The following is a 25,335-nucleotide window of genomic DNA, read 5'->3' on the forward strand; positions in this document are numbered from 1 at the left end:
CCACCTGGATATTTATAAATATACAGATTTCACATTTTTTTTAAAAAGAATCACATTTTGTTTCTTAACTTCTGCTTTCAAGTGTACATGGTAGTTATAGTTCTCTCCGAAATACTTCAACACCATGTGTATACATGTTTTCTCCATGGTTGCATTGTTCTTAAAAGTTTTCCTCATTTTCAAGAATGGAATTGCTGTTACTTTTACAAGAGAACAATGCTCCAGGCAATGCAAACATTTCAGTAAAGGTTACAAATTAGCAAGTTATCAGGGTTTTTGGTTTTCTATTTATTAAGTTCCTTCCCATCCTGGTCAATCACTGAGAAGATTCACAGAAGACTGTAGACCTTTGTTTTAACAACAGGCAGAAGTTTATTAAAGAGTAGAAGAAATGAGAAACAAAAAAAATCTAATACCAAAGACAATGAGCAAGATCTAAAACACAGTTTCAATTATTTCCCAACAGTATCCATTATAGAAACTCAAGCTGATGCAGAGTACACCCCATAGCTCAGATCTTCAGTGTTCTCCTGAACTGACAGCTTTGTGGCCAAGAACTATGATGGCAATTCAATGAATCTTTTTCAAGTTTGTTGACATTAATGTCTCCACAAGCATCCTCAGTTTTAATAGGATGCACATTTCTAACCAAATTTACCTTATTGGAAGCTTCGCAAGCTATACTGTTCTGCTAAGCTGACATATTCCCTTTGATGCCCTGAATCCTTTTACTAGGAGAGGAACTAAATTCACTCCTGCACTCAACTCTCATGTCTTTGAAACTGAACTTAGTTTAAAAAATGTTTTCACCATAGGTTCTTTGGCACTGAAAACAAAGCCATACATATGCATTCTACGTGTTGTAACTCAAACTGTACAGACAGTTGATTTACAGTCTGTTGTTTCTGACAAATACTGGATTAGGTCACAGTTTTTGAAGGATCAGCTAATCTTGATTTCTCTCCAAAAGAAATTCCTTCACAAAAGTTACCACTGCCCATATGTCACTATTTTGAAATCCGATCTCCAAAAATAACATAAAACCATGAGACCATAAGATGTTGAACCAGAAGTAAGCCATTTGGCCCATCAAGTCTACTACACCATTGAATAAGATCAGGGATTGTCTAGGAATCATCAATTTCATTTTCCTGCTTTATCCCAAGAACCTTTGGCTCCCTTAGTATTTAAAAGTCTATCAACCTCAGCCTTGAATAGACTGAATGACTCAGCCTCAACAACCCTCTGGGATAAAGGATTCTAGAAAAAATGATTTCCTCCTCACTGCTGTCTTAATTCTCCATTTCTTTTCAAATAAAGAAAAATAATTCATTTGGCTTCTGTATTAGTTGCTAAAATTGGATGCTAGCTTTTTGGGAATCATACATGAGAACATCCAAATCCCTCTGTGTTGGAACTTTCTGCATTCTTTCACCATTTGAAAAATATCAATTCTTTTATTCTTTCTGCTAATGTGCATAACCTCACATTACATTTGATTTGCCAAGTTTTTGCCCACGTATATAACCTGTGTGAATCCCTCCATAGAGTCCTTATGTCATCCTCACTATTTATCATCTATTTGTGTGTCATTTGCAAATTTGGCAATAGTATATATAGTTTCCAAGTTACTAATATTTATTATAAATATTTGAGGCACCAGTATTGATCCATGTCTCATTCCATGAGCTGTATTACATAATATTATTACTTATTTCTCTGTATATATATTGTAATTCATGCACATTTCATCACAAAAGTCATGCATCCAGTGTAAACTAATTTGGATTTGCATTTTAAACAGTTACTATGTGTACACTGAAATTTATATCATCTTCTCATGATGCGCTTTCCATAACACATTTTTGCATCAAATGTCAGTCACCAGTCTGGGTAGATATGCACTGGAACTTAATTGGCTTCTGCAACAATTCAGTGATTGCCCAGCCAGATTAGGATTACTTCCTGCCATGGAACTTCAATGAATTCTATGCAGTTACACTCAGAGTGTAAATGCAATCTGTGTCAAATAGAACATGATAGAGCCATTTCAAACAATGACAATTTCAGGAGCTTATGTCATGCAAATTTGGCAGATACTACATGCCTGTAATTCTTAAGCTTGATGCCTTTACCATCTAGAAGGAGGACAGCAGATGCATGGGAAATCACTGCAAGTTCCCTTCCAAGCCACACACTATTCTGTCTTGGAATGATATTGCTGTTCCTTCAACAGAAAAAAGTTCACTGAACTCAAAACATAAACTTGTTTCACTCTCCATAGATACAGCCGGATCTGCTGAGTTTCTCCCTTTAATTTCATTTTTGTTTCAGATTTCCAGCATATGTAGTTCTTTGTTTTATTTGAAGGGAGAAAAAAAGGTTTCCACACATTGGTAGTTAGCAAATGGAATTCATTACCTTTGGAAATATGAGGGAGGCAGATATAATTGAAGAATTCAAGAGAACATTGAATAATTGTGTAATGGAAAAAATATGCAGTGAAAGCAGGAAATTGACATTCAGTGATGATGATCATTTTAATGAACCAGTGCAAAATGGGCTGAATGGTCTCCTTCTATGCCATAACATTTCTGTGATTCTGTGAAAATCCAAATCATTGTGAGTCTAATTCTGATTCTTCTTTTCTCAACTTTATCTGTAGCCTTGGTCAGTTGGTATGTTTTTACCCAACAAAACAATTGAAATCACTGAGTATGAAAGCTATCAAAGCTTTGCAGGACAAACTGCGCAACTGCACCAGGAATACAAAGAAGGTGAGTATATGAAATGCAATACCTCAAGTGTCTCATGACCAGTAGCGTATTATTTCAATAATTTGTTCAGACTGGTTGCGTTCATCTTTTATGTACGTCTTTCTTCTTTTGAAAACCATTGCCATTTAAAATTACTGCCAAGAGAACTCAAGGCATATATTCTACTCAATTATTTAACACTGTCATGTTTCTGCAGATCTATCGAGCACTAGTAGAGGTTATTGGTGTCAACATTTCAAGTGCTGAAAATCTAAAAGAACTGGGAGCTGCTGCGATTGGACTTAAAATCAGTCAATTGTCCAACCTCAAGAAAGAGGTTGTTGTAGGTGCTATTGAAGAACTGAAGAATGTCAGAGGCTGGTCCAAAGGCCAAGCAAAGGTCTTTGTCAAAAAGTATATGGAAGCTGAAAATGTAAGTAGCAATTATTCAATGCATGTTCACACAAAAAGCTCTGAAATCATGCTCCTTGTTTGAATCAATGGCTATGTTCTGAGAGAAGTAATCTTGAAACTTTGGATAATAATCTTGGTTCAAGGGTTCAAATCTCACTACAGCAAATGAAATTCAATTGCTAATAAAATTTAAAATAGAAATCTAGAAGTGACCATGAAATAACTGAATTGGTATAAAACTTTATATAGTTCACAATTATCCATTAGGGCAGGAAATCTGCTGTCCTCAACCAATTTGATCTATCTTTGGCTGCAGATCACTTAGCGATGTGGCTGACTCTGAAATGGCCTACCAAGCAATTCGATTATATTCAAGAATAGAGTTTACCCTTACTTTCTTATGGATCTAACTAGAGGTGGGCACAAAAGTGTGAGCTTTGCAAGTGATGCTGTACGAAAGGTTTATTGCATTGCCAGAGGTGTCAATAATGCCTTTTATCATACGTAAAAGGTGTTATGCAACTCATCAAAGAAGAGCAGAAGTGTTTTCCCCGTGATCTGTCACGAACCATTCCTCCTTACAAAGGAGCAGCGCTCCAAATTCAAATAAATCTGTTGGACTATAACCTAGTGTTGATTATTATTTAACCTTATCCAACACTGGCACCTCCACATCATGGCACTCTTCCATCAACATCACAATAAAGAAATTATCTGGTCATTTTCACATAGCTGTGTACAAATTGGCTGCTGCATCACTTCATAACAGTGACTATACTTCAAATAAAACATTTCTCTAGCTGTAAAGTATCTTGGGATTTCCTGAGATCATAGAATGTGCTGTGCAATTGGAGGTCTGTCTTCTTTCAGTTATCAAAAGCATTTGAAAATAACCAGGTTAGATATTTAACTGAATAAATCACACAAGCTTTTTTTTTCAAAGTAGACTGGCCTTTCTTTCAAGCCTTTCAAACAGCCAACTGCAACTCCTAAGATTGGCATTAAGTCACAGAAAACAAAGGAAGTATAGCATTTATGATACATTTCATGTCCTCGGGGTATCACAAAGCATTTCATCTGCACAGGTGGATAAAGTTCAAAGAGTGCGCTTAGATATTTGAACAGAACAAAACATTTTACCAAATTATTCATGAGATATTCAGAGGCAGATAGATAGCTGTGTTTGCAATAATAACATACAAAGAAATTAGGGATTTGATAGAAAGAAATATCTGAAAAAAAATTGATGTTTTCTGAATCTGCAGAACCATTTACTCAGGTAATTTCATCCCAAATTCCAATAACTGAATATTTCAACCATTGCAACCAAACAAGCCATGTTCTAATGTTTAAAGTGCACTGGCTCTAAGCTGTATGTTTGAAACCATATTTACCTCGTTATCTCCTGCAGGTCACCGCTGAAAAATTGAAAAAACTGGGTTATCTTACTTTTGGTTTTGGTGCCAAGACATTCAGAAAGTTCAAAGCCCTGGAGCTTCTAACTGCTTTTACCAATAAGGAGGTGTCAGAATCCGTATATTTCATGTTGCCAGTACAGAAGAATCTTATCGTGGAAAGGGCAAGTTTTTACATTTGTCTTATTATTGAAGTAATGCATTTCTTAGAGGAGTTTGAACCATGCGGTCAGTGATTGTGCTTGGTCAGACTGAGTATCCAAACTGCTGATATAATACGAGTTAAACAAAAATGAATTAAGTTGAACTTGCCTTTTTGATTGAAAAAACATAACATAATTATTTTATGTAAAGCCATGTTTTCCCATTATCACTTGCTATGAAATTTTGAATAAATATTTAGCACAAATTGCTGTTAGATAAGAAATCTTCCCCTCAATTTTTCAACCTCTCAATTCCCAAAAATAATCCCATTGCTGCTTTGATCATAAGGTGATCAGAGTCCATGCATTCATTTGGCAGTGTTTTCAGAATCTTTAAATAGTTTTTTTTTAAGGTAGAGGAAGATAGTTTCTTGATTATAAAGGGGATGAAAGATTATCGGAGAAATCCAGGAATGTCAAGTTGAGATTACAATCAGATCAGTCATGATTTTATTGACCAGGTTGGAAGGACTGAATGGTCTACTCTTGTTCCTTGTCTGTATGTTCATGTGCTTGTAACTTTTTCTGAGAACATCGTGTTTTCTGCCTCTACTACTCCATGCAACTAATTTCTTCTATTCTCCAGCAAAGATCAGTGTAAACTTTTCCTGACATACCACCTCAATTTTAGTGACAATTTGAAAGTTAGTCAACTTGCTGACCAAGTAAAAATAGTGAGTCACTATAAACTCCAAGAAAACCAAGTATCATTTTAAGAACCTTAATTCAATCAAGGAAGGTTCCTTTCGGAAGGCTTTTGATAAAGTCCCATATTAGAGATGAGCATATAAGATTAAAGTACATGGGGTGGGGGTTGCTTACTGACATGGATTGAGAACTGGTTGGCAGACAGAAAACAAAGCCATGGCTCAGTGCTTGGACTCCAGCTAATCACAGTATATATTAATAGTTTCAACGTGGGAACTAAGTGTATTATCTCCAAGTTTGCAGATGACACAAAACTAGTTGGAAGGATGAACTGTGTGAAGGATGCAGAGTACTTCAATGTGACTTGGAAAAGTGGGCAATTACATGTCAGATGAGCTGCATTGTAGATAAATGTAAGGTGAAGCAAATTATTATCTGAGCAGCTATAAACTGGAAAAGGGGAGTGTAACAAGACATGAGTGTCCTTGTGCACCATTCACTGCATGTAAGCAAGCAAGTGCAGCAGGCAGCGAACAAGTCACATGGTATGTTGGCCTTCTTAGCAAGAGGAATCAAGTGCAGGAGCAGGGATATCTTTGTGCAATTGTACAGGGCCTTGGTGAGACCACATCTGGAGCACTGAGTGCAGTTTTTGTCTCCTTATCTCAAAAATGATGTTCTGATGGAGTGCAATAAGATGGAATGCAAAGAGTGATATATAAGCAGGAAGTTGATTGGATTGGACTATATTCTCTGGAATTTAGAATAAGGGGATCTCATAGAAATCTATAATACGCGACCAGGAGAAGACAGGATAAATTCAAGAAGACAAAATACTCCAGATGTTGGAAATCTGACAAATACATAAAGACTGACTAGGTCAGGCAGCATCTGCGGAAAGAGAAAAACAGCTAACGTTTTGAGTCCAGTTTGACTGTTCTTCAGAATTGTTCTGAAGTGTCATGCTGGTCTCGCAACATTAGTTTTGTTTCTCTCTCCAAAATGCTGCCAAGTCTGCTGAGTTTCTCCAAGCATTTGTTGCGCTTGCTTGAAATGCAGTAAAGATATCCTCAATGACTACAGAATCCAGAACCAGGGGGGTCAATTTAAGGTTATGGGATGGGCCATATGGCACTGAGGAGAGGAGAAATGTTTTCATCTTGAGAGTGATGACCTGTGAAATTCTCTGCAGCAGAAAATCGTTGAGATGAAAAAAAATTAATGCTTTCAAGAAGCAGTTTGAGGTAATTCTCTGGAATAAAGGCATGCAAGAGTAAGGGGAGGATGCAGGAGCAAGATCCACAATTTGATTATCAGATTGAATGGCAGAGCTGACTCAAAAGCCTGAATGGCCTATTCCTACTCTTATTTTTAATGTTTCTTTGTTGATATCCTTTTCTGTTCCAATATAAACAGCCTTCTATCTCAATTTCTAATCATTGTTGTTTCTAATTGTTGCCATCCTGACAGAGTAACTTCATTGTTTTCTTGGGTTTTAATTGTCCTTCCAATGACTGGGCACCTAAAAGTGACTTAAAACTCAACTTTGAAATTAGTTATATTTGTACAATTGATTCATGACATTGTTTCCACTGTTCTTTGCACCCCTCAAATTCTCTGAGCCCCTTTATGACTTAGTTTAGTCACGCATTTTCAATAAATCATATGTTGGAATTTTTATGTTTCCTTGTTCATTTTACTGCTTTGAGCATTTTGCTATTGCATTGGTGAGAACTGTGTTGTTGCCTCTTTGATGGCAAGGCCAGCCACTGACTGTTCCACTCAGGCAATTGACAGGCTAATGGTGGGCCTTCTCTGAGAATCAAGGACCCCACCCTGCCAAGAGTTACCAATCAGAGGCTTGCACCTTTACTGAACAGCAGTGCCACCTAGGAGGTGAACAACGCCCCTGCATCCCAGATCATGGTTGACTGTTGACGGTTGGTGGGGGCATGAAAAGAATTGGCTGAACACACAAGCAAAAGACTTGCAGTGATCCACCACTTTCTAATGATGGGTTCCTCAAGTAGGTATGGAATGTCTCTGAAGGAGGGACTGTTTTTCCCTCTCGTATTGCAATGGGGTTTAGTTTTCATGTTTGGTGCATGGCAACTCTCCACTTGCTGCTGGGTTAATACCAGTGGTAGTGGACTAGGGCCCTTAAATGGGTATTATTTCATCCCTCAAATTGCAGCAATCTGAAAAGGCTGTCCACTGACCTTACTGTCACAGACTTAGTCAGGACCATGTGTGGGTTCCTACTCACCACCTAATTAAATATGGCATATCCATTTAACTCTTGGAAGGGAGTAGCACAGGAATCTGCCCATTATGTCCATGATTCCTTGCAATAATGCCAAACCAGGGCTTCTTGTTGAGCTATTGTTTAAGGTGAGAAGCTGTATGGATATGTGGTTGCACAGTTCTTCATTGTAAATGTGATCCTTATTCATAGAAACGTTAACTGATAGAATTTGCTTTAACTGCACAGATCTTGGAGTCAGTGGAAATTGATTCAGCTCTAGAATTACTTCCAGAGACACTGGTGTCAGAAATTCCAGTAAAGCAGCTACTAAAGGCCGGCAAGTTCAGTAATTTAGATTTCGTAAACAAGAACAGACCTTGGAATAAGGGTCAGGTAAGACCATGCACCACGAGATCGACCAGATTGAGCAAATGGAATAACCAAGCAGAGATAACAGAGCAAATTTTCTCATCAACATCCATGCCAAATCTCAAGTTCAAAGACCGCTTAAACTGACCAAAACTCAACTTCAAAGTTTTTTGATTTGTTTCCTTATTTACCTATTACACAAGCCTTAATAGTGGATAAAGTCAAAATTCACATGATACCAGGTTATCGTTTGTACATATTTGAAATCACAAACTTTCAGAGTGCTGCTTTTTCATCAGGCCACTTCACCAACAGCAGTATCTCCACATCATGGCCACCAGAGTGGTGAGCCCGGAAAATACCAATTGGTCATTCTACTGATCGTTTTAAACACGATTAGTAATTCCTTTTGGTCAGATTAAAAAGTTTTCATTTTCTGTTTGTTTGCCATTTCTAGATTAGCATCCCAGCCACCACTTTCAATGTTCTCTCTCTTTACCATTGATACCATAATGACAGTGGCAGCAATGTCAACCAGCCCTGAGATACCAGCCCCAACACATCAAGTCTTCTTCGACAACTTCTTCCAAACCCATGACACGTACTGCTCTGAAGGACAAGGGCAGGTGGTATGTAGGAGAACCATCACCTGCAAATTCATTTCCCAGTCACACCCAATCCTAACTTGGAGCTATATTGTTACATTGTTGCTGGGTCAAATTCCTGGAATTCCCTTCCTAACAGCACTGTGGATTTCTCCATACTCCAATGACTGCAACATTTCAAGTAGCCTAGCTAGCAATGTCAACATATCATGAGCATTTCTTTAAAAGTGTAAAACACTTATGGATTTGGATGGTGCCCAGAGGATGTCTCGTTATGATCTATTACATACAGTTATTTTAAAGAGCAGTTTGTCAGTAAGCTTAATTCTGCACTGAAAATATTTCCCTGTCATTCTCCCCTTTCTGAAGAAAACATGTTTTCTTTTCAATTTTCTAGTCTGTTGTTGCCATTGATCGTGTTAAAGACCAACTCAATGATGTTAAAAATATCAGGTCAGTCAAAGACTTTTTCACTTGACTTTGACGGTTATTATTTTGAAGAATTTGTTGAGGAAATCACAGATTGTTAGGGCGTAGACCACTCAGTAATTTATTCTTATTTCACAGCATTTGTACACATGCTTGAAATAAGGCCGAATCCATCCATGCTTAATGAAGAATAATGAATTGAAATATTTATGTGCTGCATCTTGTCAGGAACACATTGAAACATACGATATAAAAATAAATTACTTTACAAATTGTTAACTAATACTGTTTTGGAACTCATTTGTTCATTGTAAAGTCCCATAGACAGCATAACACAACTGATAAGCTGTTTTGGGGAAACTGTGGAAGCTGAAAGAACTCTTTTTTTTCAAGTTGTTGTACAATGTTTAACATTTGTTCCAAATGGATTAGCTTGAAGACAAGGCTTGAACACTGTAGTTCTTTCTTGGTGTTAAACTAGAATGCCAATTAAGTATGAGTTCAAATACCAGGTCTATAACTTAAATCTTCTCCAACAAAATAGAGAGAACTACCGACTGAATTGAATCCACAGACAAGAATATTTCATTCTCCTGATGATGGATTATTGCTGAAAAGAGAGATTTTGCTATTCATTTTGCTCTCATGAGGATGTTATTTGCTCTCATGACAGGAGGGTGCTGGTTGGTTGGCACATCAGCTCTGGTAGAAGTAGGACCATGGAGAAAGCAAAGGGGAATAATAGGCTCCCTAATCTCTTGGGTAAAACAAAAAATGCGGAAGACTTGCATCACATTCCTTCTGTCTGTCAAGAATCAGTCCCTGCATAAGAATTTGTAACTCTTTTAACAAGCGTCAATGACCAATGCATCAAACTCAACTGTAGTCATGTTGTGGAGGCGCCAGCATTCAACTGGGTAGACAAAGGCAGAGGTCACAACACCAGGTTATGGATGAATCGGATTATTTGAAATCACAACCTTCAGAGCACTGCTCCTTTGTCAAGTGAAGCAGTAGCGCTCCAAAAGCTTGTGATTTCAAATAAACCTGTTTGACTATAATCTGGTGTTGCATGACTTCTGATTTCAAACTCAACTGATCGTCTTAAAAATCAATTTTCATGGCACTGTTAGCACACTCAGAATTATTCAGGAAATGCTCCCTTATTTCTTTATCCATAATAAATTCTTGGCTAGACACAGGGTTATCTTGCCACCCAATCATCACTCTTTCCTCCTGTTGTATTAGTTAATGCAATCATCAAAAATATGGCTTTTTTGCATTTGTCTAGCTGTGTGCAAGATTTGTAGCTTTATCAACTTATCTCTTTTTTCAATAATGTACTGAGTCTTAATAATACAGAAGAAAGTTATCTTTAATTTTTTGAGCATTTCCCATCAGTGTTTAGCACTGATGTCTGGAGTTCTAATACATATCAATAAGATCCCTTGAAATTTATCAGGTAAATTTAAGTATATGCAGAATATGTACTTAGTATGTTTTTCTTGTTTGAAAACCTTATGATTCTAAGATGAAAATTATTTTATTAGGATTCTTATGCAACAATAAATTATGCAATGCTTTTTGTGGGAAATTATAACCATTTTTAAAATAAAGTTTGAAATATGAACTGTCAGTATTAATTTTTAATCTTTTCAAATTTATTTTACTGCCTTGTGTTGAAGTAAATTGAAGGCTGTGGTCAAAGGAATTCCATGTAGCCTCATTAATACACTGAAACCTGATGTGGTGAAGGCACTGGCAAATAACCCCCTTGTTTCCAGTAATCAGGTAAGTTCAGTCAATAAATTCCATATGAACAAAGTCACATTATCAGTTTATGGAAGGTTAACCTCACAGAAACAAACACTCAGACTATATGATGGTGTTTATGTTCCACTCAAACATCACACACTGCTTCATCAAAATCCACTTGACTGAACTTGCTGCACAAGCTAACTGCTAGTTGCCTGCAGAGTTTGCAGTTAGATATTGTGGCAGTATGTCCTCCTTCTCCTCCCACAATCTATGTCAACGATCACAACTTGCTCCCTTCACCATATAATGCCTCCAAATTCACGCTTGAATTTCATCCACTTGCCCAATGTTTCCTCTCCTTACCTGGACGTATCGAGCATGTTGTGATATATTTGCTGAACATGTTCCAGTACTTTAACCAGATGGTTAGTTGATAAGGCTGGCTGTCAGTTTCTAAGTGTACAAAGATTTGGATGTGAATGTTACTGAGGTGTAATTTATTTGATACAGACTGACTTAAGTAACACTAGCTTATCAAGATCACTTTAGGCTGAGCTGTGACTACAATGAGTGCAAAAGTGGAGACATGGAAGTTCATTGCAGATCAATTCAATGCTGCTTACACTTCTGGCTCACTCATTTATGCAAATAGATGTGGGAGAGTGCAAACTAACTTTGATAAATTAAAGAATCTCAAACCACAGAAATGAGCAATTAGAGTCATAGAGTCATGGAGATCTACAGCACGGAAACAGACCCTTCAGTCCAACTCGTCCATGCTGACCAGATATCCGAACCTAATCTAGTCCCATTTGCGAGCACTTGCCCCATATCCCTCTCAACCCTTCCTATTAATATATCCATCCAGCTGCCTTTTAAATGCTGCAATTGTACAAGCCTCCAGCACTTCCTCTGGCAGCTCATTCCATATATGCACCACCCTCTGCATGAAGTTGGTTATTTATACAGAAAGGTAGCTATTGTCTCGCATATTTATAACAGCGACTGTAGTCAGTAAGATTTTGGAATGCAGTATCATAAGATGAGCTTTTTATTAACCTTAGACCAATTCACAAGAACACACTGTCAAACGCAAGTTATTGAATAATAATCAGGAGTAGCTATAATATGACCTACCACCTTGTGAACATTTATTTTAAAGCTTGTCATTTGTTCATAATAATTCTGTCAAATTTATCACATCCCATCACATTATGAATCACGGTGAATAAGTTTCTCTTGGCTGAAAAGTGTTTTCCATTTTGTAAGAACAATGTTAACACTTTCATTTTTTTTCTTTAAATTTTAAACCATAATCACCAATTCACAGTTCCAACAGATGTACTTGCATCTCAACCTAAAAGCTTTTTCATGGAATGTTATCCTGATGAAAAAATGATAACCATGGCATACATAAATGATTTTGATGCGGGCATAAGAGGTACAGTTAGTAAGTTTGCAGATGACACCAAAATTGGAGGTGTAGTGGACAGCAAAGAGGGTTACCTCAGATTACAACAGGATCTGGACCAGATGGGCCAATGGGCTGAGAAGTGGCAGATGGAGTTTAATCCAGATAAATGCGAGGTGCTGCATTTTTAGGAAAGCAAATCTTAGCAGGACATATACACGTAATGGTAAGGTCCTAGGGGGTGTTGCTGAACAAAGAGACCTTGGAGTGTAGGTTCATAGCTCCTTGATAGTGAAGAAGGCGTTTGGTATGCTTTCCTTTATTGGTCAGAGTATTGAGTACAAGAGTTGGGAGGTCATGTTGCGGCTGTACAGGACATTGGTTATGCCACTGTTGGAATATTGCATGCAATTCTGGTCTCCTTCCCATCCATTTCCAATTCCTTCTATACTGTGTTTATTTTTATTACTCCTGTTCAATTGATTTGACTTGATAAAACTTTTGATGAGATAATGTATAAATTATGGTTTTGTATAATGTGGCAAGTACTGTTATTTTCAGTGAGAAAATATTTCTTGCCCCAATATCTTAATGCTCAAACTGCACGGCAGAGTCAATGAGATTGCTACACTTGCAACAATGATGGGTTGGCCACGTTCCGCAATGAGAAATATTATTATGTTTTAAAATATTAACTGTATCAGTCTTGTGTTTTTCATTAATCCTATTAACACTGCTCATATAATTTACAGATTCGCTGTTTTTCGATCAAATTCTTTAAAGACAAGAAGACCAGCAATTCAAATTACTTCAGCAGGCTGACACAAGAAGACATTGATGAATTCCTGATCTCATACATGATTTTTCAACCGTAAGTCATGTTCTTTTCTTCACTTAGTCACAATTCAAATTAGACAGAAATATAAGAAAACATATCTCCCATTTTCTGGGATGATTGACTTGCTTCGTTATTACTTTCTATTCTAGACAACCTCTTGGTATAAAAACTGTCCTTTACTCTCAATGTAAGGATTGCAATCTTTCGAGTTCTCATAACACTAATTCTCATTCGAATCTTTTTCGCTCTCCTTTCTTAATTTTCATCAAGTGGAAAGTGGAGGGGTACGCTCCTTTGAAAATGTTTTCCCATTTTCTTTACATCTAGTATAGAGTAATGTTCGAAGACAATGACAACAAAGATCAATTTTTTTTTTAATTGTGGCCTGGGTTGTCTTTGAATACCTGGAGACTTCAGTGTAACTCAGATTGTTGCAATTTTACTGATCAAAACTGAGTGATATGGAATTAAGACCCAAATTCATCATTGAATGGTGAAAATGCTTTATGGTGCTAAATGGCAGACTACTATTACTGTGTTGTTATCCCTTTTTTAATCTGTACATTTTAAGGAATCCTGCATTGGTTTGTGTTTGAGAATAAAACATTCAAACTTTGAGAAACAATCTTCGTTATTAGCTCATATTTCCCTTATTAAAATAAGAGTGTTAAGGTTAAATCAGCGAACTGGACACAAACCACATCCAAAGAAAATCCTCCAACTCTCCTCTCAGCCATTACTTCCATAAAATTATTGCATTTTGAAGTATTACTTTTCATACAGTCGGGGGGTGAAAATGTGTTGCTGGAAAAGGTCAGCAGGTCAGGCAGCATCCAAGGAACAGGAGAATCGACGTTTCGGGCATGGGCCCTTCTTCAGGAATGAGGAAAGTGTGTCCAACAGGCTAAGATAAAAGGTAGGGAGGAGGGACTTGAGGGAGGGGCGTTGGAAATGCAATAGGTGGAAGGAGGTTCAGATGAGGGTGATAAGGTGAGGGTGATAGGCCGGAGTGGGGGTGGGGGCGGAGAGGTCAGGAAGAAGATTGCAGGTTAGGAAGGTGGTGCTGAGTTCAAGGTTTGGGACGGAGACAAGGTGGAGGAGGGGAAATGAGAAAACTGGAGAAATCTGAGTTCATCCCTTGTGGTTGGAGGGTTCCTAGATGGAAGATGAGGCGTTCTTCCACCAGCCGTCGTGTTGTTATGGTCTGGCGATGGAGGAGTCCAAGGACCTGCATGTCCTTGGTGGAGTGGGAGGGGGAGTTGAAGTGTTGATCCACGGGGTGGTTGGGTTGATTGGTTCGGGTGTCCCAGCGGTGATCTCTGAAACATTCCACAAGTAGGCGGCCTGTCTCCCCAAGATAGAGGAGGCCACATCGGGTGCAGTAAATGATGCGTGTGGAGGTGCAGGTGAATTTGTGGTGGATATGGAAGGATCCCTTGGGGCCTTGGAGGGAAGTAAGGGGGGAGATGTGGGTTTAAGTTTTGCATTTCTTGCGGTTGCAGGGGAAGGTGCCAGAAGTGGAGGTTGGGATGGTGGGGAGTGTGGACCTGACGAGGGAGTCACGGAGGGAGTGGTCTTTTCAGAACGCTGATAGGGGAGGGGAGTGAAATATATCCCTGGTGGTGGAGTCCGTAGCTCCAAATGGACCCCACCCCTCAAACTCAACCCCACCTTCCTAACCTGCAATCTTTTTCCTGACCTCCCCGCCCCACCCCCACTCCAGCCTATCACCCTCACCTTATTGCCCTCACCTTAACCTCCTTCCACCTATCGCATTTCCAACATCCCTCCCCCAAGTCTCTCCTTCCTACCTTTTATCTTAGCCTGCTTGCCACACTTTGCTCATTCCTGAAGAAGGGCTCTTGCCTGAAACGTCGAATTTCCTGTTCCTTGGATGCTGCCTGACCTGCTGCACTTTTCTCGCAACACATTTTCAGCTCTGATCTCCAGCATCTGCAGTCCTCACTTTCTCCTTTTCAGACCATTAGTATTTCTTCACTTTCTTGAAATGAGAATCGTTATGATGTTTATCTTGGCCTGTCTCAGGTGAATGCTGCATCTTAGCTATTTGCTGCCCTGTTTTTTGCTCCTGACCAGCTGCTACAAGCACCCCCAGCATCCATCTCCCCTGTCGACCTATCCTCATACAAACTCTGGCCTTGAATTTGTACAGGGGAATAAAGCCAGACAACTTCACGATTCCTTCCAGAATTCCTCTCTGTTGCATCTCCGCCAAGATTTGTTTTGCCCTGTTACGGCAACAGAATTGCCAATGAATGATGTGTCTTTGAGCCATGACCAAGGTAAATTTCACTTCAGCGTCAGCTGGTGCTTGTGAGCAAGGCCTAAAGCACTGTATATCGATTTGAATCATTTTCCTGCACACAGCCTGTCTCCTAAGTTAAGGTAACTTCAACTTAACTCAAATTCAAAATATAAAATTTGCCATCAAATGAAAATCTTGCCTGTTTTAAGAGAAACAAGGTAAAAGCTTTGCCAAGATCATGGACCCATTGTCTCAATTCATCCCTATTTTCTGTGTTTCACCAAGGAGCTGTTGAAATGGTTCCTTGTCATTGGCTGTAGAAAATGGATTTGAAAAGATCATGACAAAAGTATTTCACTTGGATCTGCCAAGTGCTTTCTTTTCTTTTTACTTCAAATTCATTGAAATTCCGTGCGGTTATCTGCCTCCATTCAGTCATGATCAGGCATCATTGCATGACATACTATTGCATTCTTTTATTCACTGATTCCAGTTTGTTTGTGTTGTTATGGTCAGTTTGAGCTTATTGTCAGAACTGAAAGAATTTAATCACATGCCATGTGGTGGAGCACAAATACAAATTCAAAGTTAAAATTGAAACATCTTTATTGTTATTGAACAAAGTTTGGAATGATGGGGATGCTTCCACTCCACAATAATTGAACAATGCTCCTTACCATGCTTCAGTGGTATATTACATTAGACTGAAGTATTCTAATTCTCAAGGTGAATAATGATTCATTTCACAGGTCCTAAGGCAAATATCCTATGAGGCGTGAGTCAAAAATACTATCAGAAATAGCAGTTCTGTAATATAACAGCATCTCATGCTGATGTTATTTCAGATTTTGGCAGGAGAGATTTGAAGTTTTTAAATATTAGGCATTGTTTAACACTAACAAAATAGCCTCCTGATTACACACCACTAATAATAAAGCTTATATTATTTGCAGTTGTTTGGTTGAATATTATATGATAGAAGAGAACATTTCCATAATCCTGAGTGGGAAGTACTGTCTTGAGAACTTAGCACAAATTTGGTGAAGATAATCCAGGTTATTGGGGATAAATAGGAAGGCGGTATTTGAGATATAAACAGAGGAGCCATCATCTTGTTGAATGGTGGAGCTGTGGATGGGATTCTACGGGACCAGAGAGTTCTTTTAGATATTGCTACATGGACTCCTTTGTCTCTAAAATAGTGCCAATGAGAAATGACACATTTCCAAATGAAAGTGCAACATCTGCCATACTAGGAAAAAATAGAAAAAAGAGACATCCTTTCTCACTCCTGAAGCAGGCATTAGGCCATTTTCACTTGTGAATAAAATATCTAACATCTTCCTGAGGCCCCCCCATTGCAAAGTCGGATTGTTTTGAGGGAAAGGCTGATGAACCATCCCTGCGAAGGGATTGTCTTCTACATCCCAAATTATAGTTGTACCTGACTCAAGATGTTTGACATTCAGACTATTCAACCATCAACTGGTCCCCAAAAGACATGTTCAAACAAAAGCAGAAGATTCTGGAAAATCTCAGCAGGTCTGGCAACACCTGTCAAGAGAAATCAGGGTTAACTCTTTTGGATCCAGTGATCCATCTTCAGAACACCCTCAAACTGCCAACTCTTTAGATTTTATTTTTGATTTTAAATAATCGCTTGGCTCATTATGAATTATGAACAAAAGATTGAGGAGAAACCATTTATAGCTGATAGTTCTGTAGTGGAGTGTATCCTCCTGCATGCTGTATCCCAACACTTTTATTTTAAATGTATGTTCTATTCAAACTGTTTCTCAAACCATTCGGCTATGTTTTTATAATAATCACATTTATCAGACACAGAATTTCAGACACTCTTTCATCAGGCATGGAAACTGATTGATAACCCTTTTCAGACAGATTTCCACTTTTGAAAATTGGACTGTCAGTATCCAACTCACTGTCAATCTTCTCTGTCAGCTCCCAATGTGTGATAATACCTCTGTTATCATTAGCTCTTCAAATTTTACTCATTTAATTGATATTTCTCATTTCCCTGTCTCTTTTTTTTTGTCCATTTGGAACTCTTTTGTAAGCATGTTGATATTTATTGGTTTCCATCCCATTTATTAAAGCAATTGTATGAGGTTGAATAAATATGGCATCAATAACTGTATCAGCATGTATCAGTCATCATGAACCATTTATTCAGAATGTAAATATAAGAACAGCAAAAATGATCTGCAGTTTTTTGTGGTAGTTTTCATGAAGGTGAGATGGGCAGCTCTTCCTTGTTCACATTTCAGAATGCAGAAACAAAAACATATATTGTTAGCAGAAGCATACTTTTAAGATGAGACTTTTTTTGGTTCAGTAAATGGTCTTTTGGTCTCAAAATTACACTTGTAAGGATGGCCCACATTGGGACAATCTTACATAGCACATTAATGCATACCATCAGAAGCATGACTTGTAGGGTGAATCTGACTTCAGCCAATATGTAATTTTTTAATGTGAGTACTCCAGCTAATTCTATATTTCAGCCACACGCTACTTGAAGCTGTGTGCAACAGCAAGGAGGAAATCCCCATCTTGTCCCCTCTGTGGTATTTAAAGAGGTCAGCACCACTCCTGCTCAGTTGCTAATTGATTTCTTGTTGAGTTTATAGAAGTGCTTGGATGTCTGAGTCACGATTTAAAAGTTGTTGACATCTACAAGGAGTGATGCAGGACACATTGGGAGATTGGATTTTGACAGTCAAGTTTCTTGTTCCCATTAATGAGTGCTGTAGTTTTTTGTTCATTTTAGCCTGCAGCAAGACAGGGATCATGAGCAGAGGTGGATGTAGAAGCTCAAGTTTGTGGTAGCAAAGTTAATGGAATTTCACTCTTGGGAGTTTTTCTTCACCACCTTATGGCAAGGTCAGGATTATTTTCCCAAAATCTTTCTGCTTCCCGGTCAGTTCCAAAAGCCTGCGGAAACCATTCTTGGCCTCAGGTTTAATTCCGTAGAGTTCATTGTTTGTATTGATGCACCTTCAGTTCTTTCAAAGCTAAAACCATTCGTAAGGCTTGTTAATAAGCTGCTTAATATTACTAGGCAGTCTAACATTCTAATTCCATTTCCAATTGTTAAACTGTGTGGTGATTCACGAAAGCAAATTCTATTCTACTTCTACACTTTAATTAACTTTTGCATTCCAGCAAGCATTTAATTATGCAAGATTAACTGAAAATCTCAACACAGCTTTGTAATCTATTTGTTTGAAGTATCTATCCAGTTACTCTTCTGATTTTTCACAACTTTAATCTGATCATGACCCCTTTTTCAGGTGAGTTACTGCTACGATTTCCAAAAAAACCAATCCCTTTAACTTTATTTCTAGAAAAAATAAACTTGAAGCACTTTCCTGTAAAATGGAACTTTGACTATTAACAAGCGCAGTGGTGGCTCAGTGATTAGCACTGCTGCCTCTCAGTGCCCAGGACCTGGGCTCAATTCCAGTCTCAGGTGACTCTGTGTGGAGTTTGTACATTGTCCCTGTGTCTGTGTGGGTTTCCTCCGGGTAGCTTGGTTTCCTCCCACAGTCCAAAGATGTGCAGGTTAGGTGAAATGGCCAAGTTAATTGCCCGCAGTGTTCAGGCGTGTGTACGTTAGGTGCATTGGTCGGGGGAAATGTAGAGTAATGGAGAAGGGGTCTGGGTGGGATACTCTTTGGAGGGTTGGTGTGAACTTGTTGGGCCAAATGGCCTGTTTCCACACTGCAGGGATTCTATGATGATCTATTGTGAACTGATTTTTTTTCTGTGCAGCTATAAATATATTCTTATAGCCCCTGTGGTGATGGACAGCATTTAAAAATGCCATACAAATTTCCCAATTACTAACAAAGAATCACTCAACAAGGTCCAATTTTAAGACCCTTTTCTATAACATTTCAACAATGTCTAAATGTTTCTGAGCAGATAAGTAATGAATCACAGGAAAGCCACTTCCTCATTAAGTGTCACCACTAAATGCATTATGCCACATCCCTTCATTCAATCTGAAACTCACAGGTCTGGCATCTTTTGTGGAGAGAAAATAGAATTAACATTTCGGATCCAGTGACCCATCTTTCAAACTAAAGGCACCTAGGGAACATTGGTATTGAACTTGATGGCAAAGCATGGCAAAGGTCGGGATTGGGGAGGGGCTGCAAAGAAAGGGGACCTGAGAGTTGGAGCCCAGAGGGAGAACGTGGAAAAAAGGGATCGCTGATGGCAAGCAAAGAAGAAAAGCTAGCAAGGTGATGAGTGGGTGAAAATAGGGTTGGCTGTGCTGAAAACAACTCATGCCAAGACAGGGCTTGCAATGTGGGCATGGGTAAAAGACACACCAGGAGGTGTGCAGGGTTTAAAAAGTTGAGTCCTGATGTCTGTAGGGTCCCCAAGCAGAAAATGAGATGCTTTCCTCCATCACAGGAAATGACTTTGCTGGAGAAACTCAGCAGGTATCTGAAGGAAGAAAGCAGAGTTGATGATAAGCATCCAGTATCCTTCTGCAAAGGTTTCCAGCAATTTCTGCTTTGCCAGTATCTTCAGTTCTTTTTGGGGATTTTTTTTTGCTGTTCCTCTCACATGCATTAAGCTCCACCAGAGCCCAAGACAGTAATGGCAGTCTGGGAATAAGGTGATGCACTGAAGTGGCGGGCAACTGAAAAATCAGTCATTTTTACAGACAGAGCATAGGTGTTCCACAAAGCCATCACGCAGTCTGCAATCCGACTCCCTGTAACCAGTGAATAGGGTTCCAACAACAAAGCATCCTTCTGGTGTCTGTTTCATCTTTAAATTATTTGGAAAGAGCTAGGGAAGGGAACACAAGTTTAAATCTCCCAAGGGTAACTACCACAGTAGCATGTAAGTTCAATTAATTATTAAAAATGTGGATAGAAAGTTGGTCTCATTAGAAGTGAGGGTATGTATCGCAAGGGTCATTTAGAGATGTAAATCCACCATATTGACATAATAAGGCACTGAGTTCAAAGACAATTAGGAATGGGCAACAAATGTTGGTCTTGCCATTGACACTCATGTGCCATGACAGAATTAAACAAAAAGAACAATTTCTTCAAGCAAGTTATTTACTACTATCAATATTCTGCTTGGAGATTATCACAGCAGCAGCAGCTCTGAGAATTCAGTAAGACCAGTGTCCTTCAAGGTGTGCACACAGGCACTTGTGTTTCTGTGGGTTTTGACCTGGTCCTGTGGGCACCATTCAAAAAGATCACATGGGTTGATCTTAGCAGAATTCATATAAGTTTTCATCGTCTCCCATTTCAGGATATTATGGTTTGATTTATTTGGTTTATTGTCAAGTTGTGAGCAGCACAGACAGATCATAGGAAGCAAGAACATATACATCATAAAGAGAAACGTGTTGGGCAGAGTACTGTAAGGAATACAGGTTACACAGCACAGGGGCCTCAAGTCAAAAGACATAGCTTAATATTTAACTATCTTGTAAAATTTGACATGTGTGAACTTTGCAGAATGATAATTTCTAACAGCATTACCAAACATGAATTACACTCCGTGTTTCTGAGATGCCAGGATTGTGTGAGTTGTGTGGAGTATTTCCTTTTTGCTGCGTTCCTGCTCTTTCATCTTTTCCTCTTCTTGGGCAAGGTTGAAATCCTGCAAAGAGATGGCCACAAATATAGAGTTGTGGTTTGGTTACAAAGCTCAAAAATAGGAGATAAATTCTTCCACCTTCTAAAATTTTCAGTCAGAAGAAAATAGTGGCAGAAAGGAGAGATAAGATGAACAATGAATGACTAGGTATGTGTGTTTGGTCATGGTTTCAGCAAATACTCTGCCCACAGCTTCGGTTATGGTCACATGAATAATGAGGAGCTCCATCTAGATTAAAGTCTGCTAACTGTGCCTGTCTCTGCCAGCTGGTGTTGCACCCTGGTTTTGTGCCACCTTCTCCTGCAAGAGGCAGAAAGGGTGTCAGTGAGTGCAATCCAATATGGATGAGCAAGTTGTGTCATTTGTGCTTGTTGGCTGTATCTGTAACCAGGAAAATGTGGGTGAAACCAGGATTATTGAGGTCAGTCATGGATAGGGATTTTCAGTAGGTAAGGAAAAGGAGGTGACTGGTCTCTGAGATTAGTGGTTCAGTTGATTTGAATATGGCATTTGACGCTGCATACTTTGATCTTGACCTCTCCTGTGAGGTCAGTGAACTCCTTGTGACATTATTTTCTGGAATCGAGATAAGAGCTGACTTTTGCTGTTTAATTGAACTCAGTGTTTCACAATGTCTATCAGGACAGCTGGATATCTCTCCTACATTCCACCTCCCACCCCAAGGCCTCCAGTATATTCTGTCAGAACTTACATCAAATTATCGCTCTCCTGCAAACCAATTCGGCCCCTGCTTGCAGGTCGGTTGTTTGCTCAGCTGTTGCGGGCAGAATAAACCTTCCCTTTCACAATCTGGATTTAAGTAGTTCGAGGCTAGCTTTGTGATGTTGAACTTGGATTTCTGCTGAAACATTTTAGCAGTCAACAGCATATTTAGCCACTGCTGCATACTCCAATCAGTGAATGAGCAGGCAACATGATGTTTGTGTGCCACCTGCATCAGATATAGTAATTAGGGAGTTAATTGCTTTTGATGTCTGTCCAGTGTTATCTCTAATGTATAACCCTATTGTGTATTCAGCTTGTCTCTTTAAGACCAAAAGATTTAATGACTGTCAATTGCAGATCCTAACATGAACTGTGTGTCATTCTGATCTATCAGAGAAGCTTGCAAATTAACAATTTTCTATTCCTGGGGCCAGATTTGGATTTCATTGTGTACGTTTTGTAGGTGTACATGATGGCTCATCTGTGATAGGTTTCAAGCATTGACTATACCTGGAAAATGACCAATCTCATCTGAAACAGTCAGAGTCATAGAGATGTACAGCACAGAAACAGATCTTTCGGTCCAACTCATCCATGCTGACCAAATAGCCTAAAATAACGTAATCCAATTTGCCAGCATTTGGCCCATATCACTCCAAAGCATTCCTGTTCCTATACATGTCCAGTTGCCTTTTAAATGTTGTAATTGCACTGACCTCCTCTGGCAGTTCATTAGAAAACAGTTTGATTTAGGAGGTCCCTTATGTTTTTAAATGGAGACAATGGCTGATGAAAGTCTCATCTGAGCCTCTTTGTTGGAATGGGGTTCTAGGGACAGATCAGGGCTCAGGATTCTTCAGGCTTCCCTCACCTGTGAAGGTCCAATTGATGGTCTTTCCTCAGACCTCCCAGTTTGGGTACATACTGAAGGCATATCACAAATGGCCTGTGTTTGATAATCAGTTCTTGCACTTTGTCAAGTCAACAGAAGCTGGCATAAAAATGGTTAGCTTTCTTCTCCTTTTGTTATATATCATGAAAACTGATATTTCATGTGGATGGACATATGCCAACTCTTACTCATTTGTGCAGAAATGCATATATATCAATTTGTGGGTACTCTGAATGCGTACGTGACTACACGCTGTCACTAAGACACACATTGTGAACTCATCAGATAGGGGAAGCCAATTCCACTCCATAACATCACATACATTTAAAAAACCTGGGAGGGGATCACTCAACTCCATCGTTTGCTCAACTTGTGTTCCTCATGTGAAAGAACACAGTATCACTCATTCGAACTCTCACTGGCGAAAATTTTCCACGGAACATGGACCAGATTTGTAAGGTTAATAAAATGCTTCCAAATCAATAAACTCCAACTAATCTATTGCTGCTGAAATGTGTGGTACAGTAATTTATAAAATGGCTGACCCAAGACCTAAAATCTCTCAAAGATTTTGAAGATGGAAACAAAAACTTTTCAAAATATTTGTGGATTTTTAAGTTAATTTGTGAGCTGAAGTAAAGTTTGAATTACATGTCCTTTGAGATGGTTCCTTTTAAAATGAATAAACTGTATTTTCCTGCCTCAGGTAAAATGTCTCCTGAGAAAAGCAATTTTAATTAAGAAAACATGGGAATGTAAGCCAGGGAATCAGAGAATCACATGCTGCGTCATCGTCTATTTTTAAAAAAGTAGACAAAATCTCTTGCCACCAAAACATTTTTTCTATTGAATTCTCCATCCTTGGAGGGAAATATATATTGTGACATAAATAGGGAGTTATTATGGTGTGAGTGGAAGAAGCATATAATGAGGGACATGCATTTTTGTGAATATGTCACAAAATACTTCAAATTTCTAAATATCTCAAAACTTTTTCGACCCAATCATTTAAACTTGTGAGCCCATTCAATTGTATCTGACTGCTGTTTTTTTTTTGTGAATATATATTGCAACTTGTGTTAGCTCCTGAATCCTGTCAAAAGGCTCCATGTACTCTTCCTCCAGTAAACAATTCATTCAATTCCTCAGGCTCTATTCTCTCACACATTTACAGTTATCTCTGTCCCAGCATTTGCAGGTGTCTTCCAACATTTCGCCTCCTTTCTTTGGAATTCCTTTTCACCATTTTCTGTTCCTTTTGGAACCACTTCTTTGACCAAGCTTCTTTTAGTCACCTGACCGAATTGCCATTTTATTATTTCCTCTCACATCTTTCCTTCTTTTGAGACCCTATGTCAATGTTAATTGTTGTTGTTACATACCTGCCTTATACTTTTCAGGGAGATTAAGGAACTGAAGCTCATTCCACGAGATTTGTGCCCCAACATGGTTGAGCTAATAAGTCAGGCCAATATCACAATGCTTCCCCGAAGTTCACCCAGACGTAAAGAACTTCTCGATTACGCAAAAGATTGCCTGGTAAGTTTTGCAGGACTTACAGTCTACATGTTTATGTGTTGCTAATCTTCTGTGAATAATAGCATTGTACTAACATTAAGCCTCACAAGACAGGGTGCTCTCCCAAACAGCATTCTTAAGATGCCATTCTAGGGTCACACATGTATATACAACACAGCATTGCGTGTAGTTTTACTTTGAGTCCATGTTTAGAGTAATAGTTGTTGAGAAGGAAAGGGACATTTATGTAATTTTTCACCTGCATGAAGTGAATCTGCTCTCAACCTTAACCTTCGAGCCTTCCTCCCGACTTGGATGACACATTGACCATCTTCATCCCCGAACCCCTTATGAATTTTATTTTGGATTTTGTATGTAAATAGTTGAATCTTAGCATGAAAGTAGAAATGCAATTCCTTTCTTCATAGTAGCTGCTGTCTACTTCTTTGCTCATTCTTTACTTAATTGACAATTATGACTGCACGTATGACAAAAACAGGGTAAATTAATGTCCAAATCTGAAAATGCATTGTTGCACATGGTCACCATTGGCTATAATCTGGAACTGTGGGTGAGATGAACTGAAAGTTAAACCTCTGGTGACACAAAGTGGTGAAATAACTTAAGGAGTGAGAAGCGAACAGCAAACTATGCAGCATGGTAATAAGATAAATGTTGATGCAGGAGGGGATGCAGGGAGGGGAAAATGGAAAGAAGTAAACAGCATAAGACAGGAGATCTTCATGCAGTGTCCAGTGAACACCATCTCAGTCCCTCCTCAGGAACAAACAGATGTCGCAGACAGAGCACCATTTTTGCCTGGCTCAATTCTGCCATTGGGCAACAGTGTCTTTTTTTCTGGAACATATTTATTATTTTAAATTCTGAAACCACCTCCTCATGACCTGAAGCAGACAGTGGTTCTCTAGGTTGTGAACCTCTGATTCAGATAGATGTCAGATGGGTGGTTGAAAAGTTGCCAATTTGGTGTTTCAGTCTGAATACCAAACTGAAAGCTTTGTTTAAAAAAATATCAGTTGAATTGTCTTATATCTGTTAATAGCTTTTAATTTCAGTCATGTCATTGCATGTTAGAGCTTTAATTCAATGCTTGAATTGAGGATGTAAATTTCAATTCTAAAATGCCAATGATAGATGCATAGTCTGTCTGGTAAGTAACA

At 38.7% G+C, this 25,335-nt stretch overlaps 1 protein-coding gene across 1 annotated transcript in view; it reads left to right on the forward strand.

Moving 5' to 3' along the window:
• LOC132829486 (otoancorin-like) overlaps positions 1-25,335 on the forward strand; it is a 108,877-nt gene that overhangs the window by 44,847 nt on the left and 38,695 nt on the right. The window contains exons 8-15 of the mRNA XM_060846698.1: positions 2,666-2,777; positions 2,974-3,189; positions 4,582-4,749; positions 7,928-8,074; positions 9,053-9,108; positions 10,770-10,875; positions 13,006-13,124; positions 24,037-24,175. Of these exons, the coding sequence (XP_060702681.1) occupies positions 2,666-2,777; positions 2,974-3,189; positions 4,582-4,749; positions 7,928-8,074; positions 9,053-9,108; positions 10,770-10,875; positions 13,006-13,124; positions 24,037-24,175 (1,063 nt within the window). The remainder of the gene's footprint in view (positions 1-2,665; positions 2,778-2,973; positions 3,190-4,581; positions 4,750-7,927; positions 8,075-9,052; positions 9,109-10,769; positions 10,876-13,005; positions 13,125-24,036; positions 24,176-25,335) is intronic.

This window comes from Hemiscyllium ocellatum, chromosome 29 (genome assembly GCF_020745735.1).
Source record: "Hemiscyllium ocellatum isolate sHemOce1 chromosome 29, sHemOce1.pat.X.cur, whole genome shotgun sequence".
NCBI lineage: Eukaryota > Metazoa > Chordata > Chondrichthyes > Orectolobiformes > Hemiscylliidae > Hemiscyllium > Hemiscyllium ocellatum.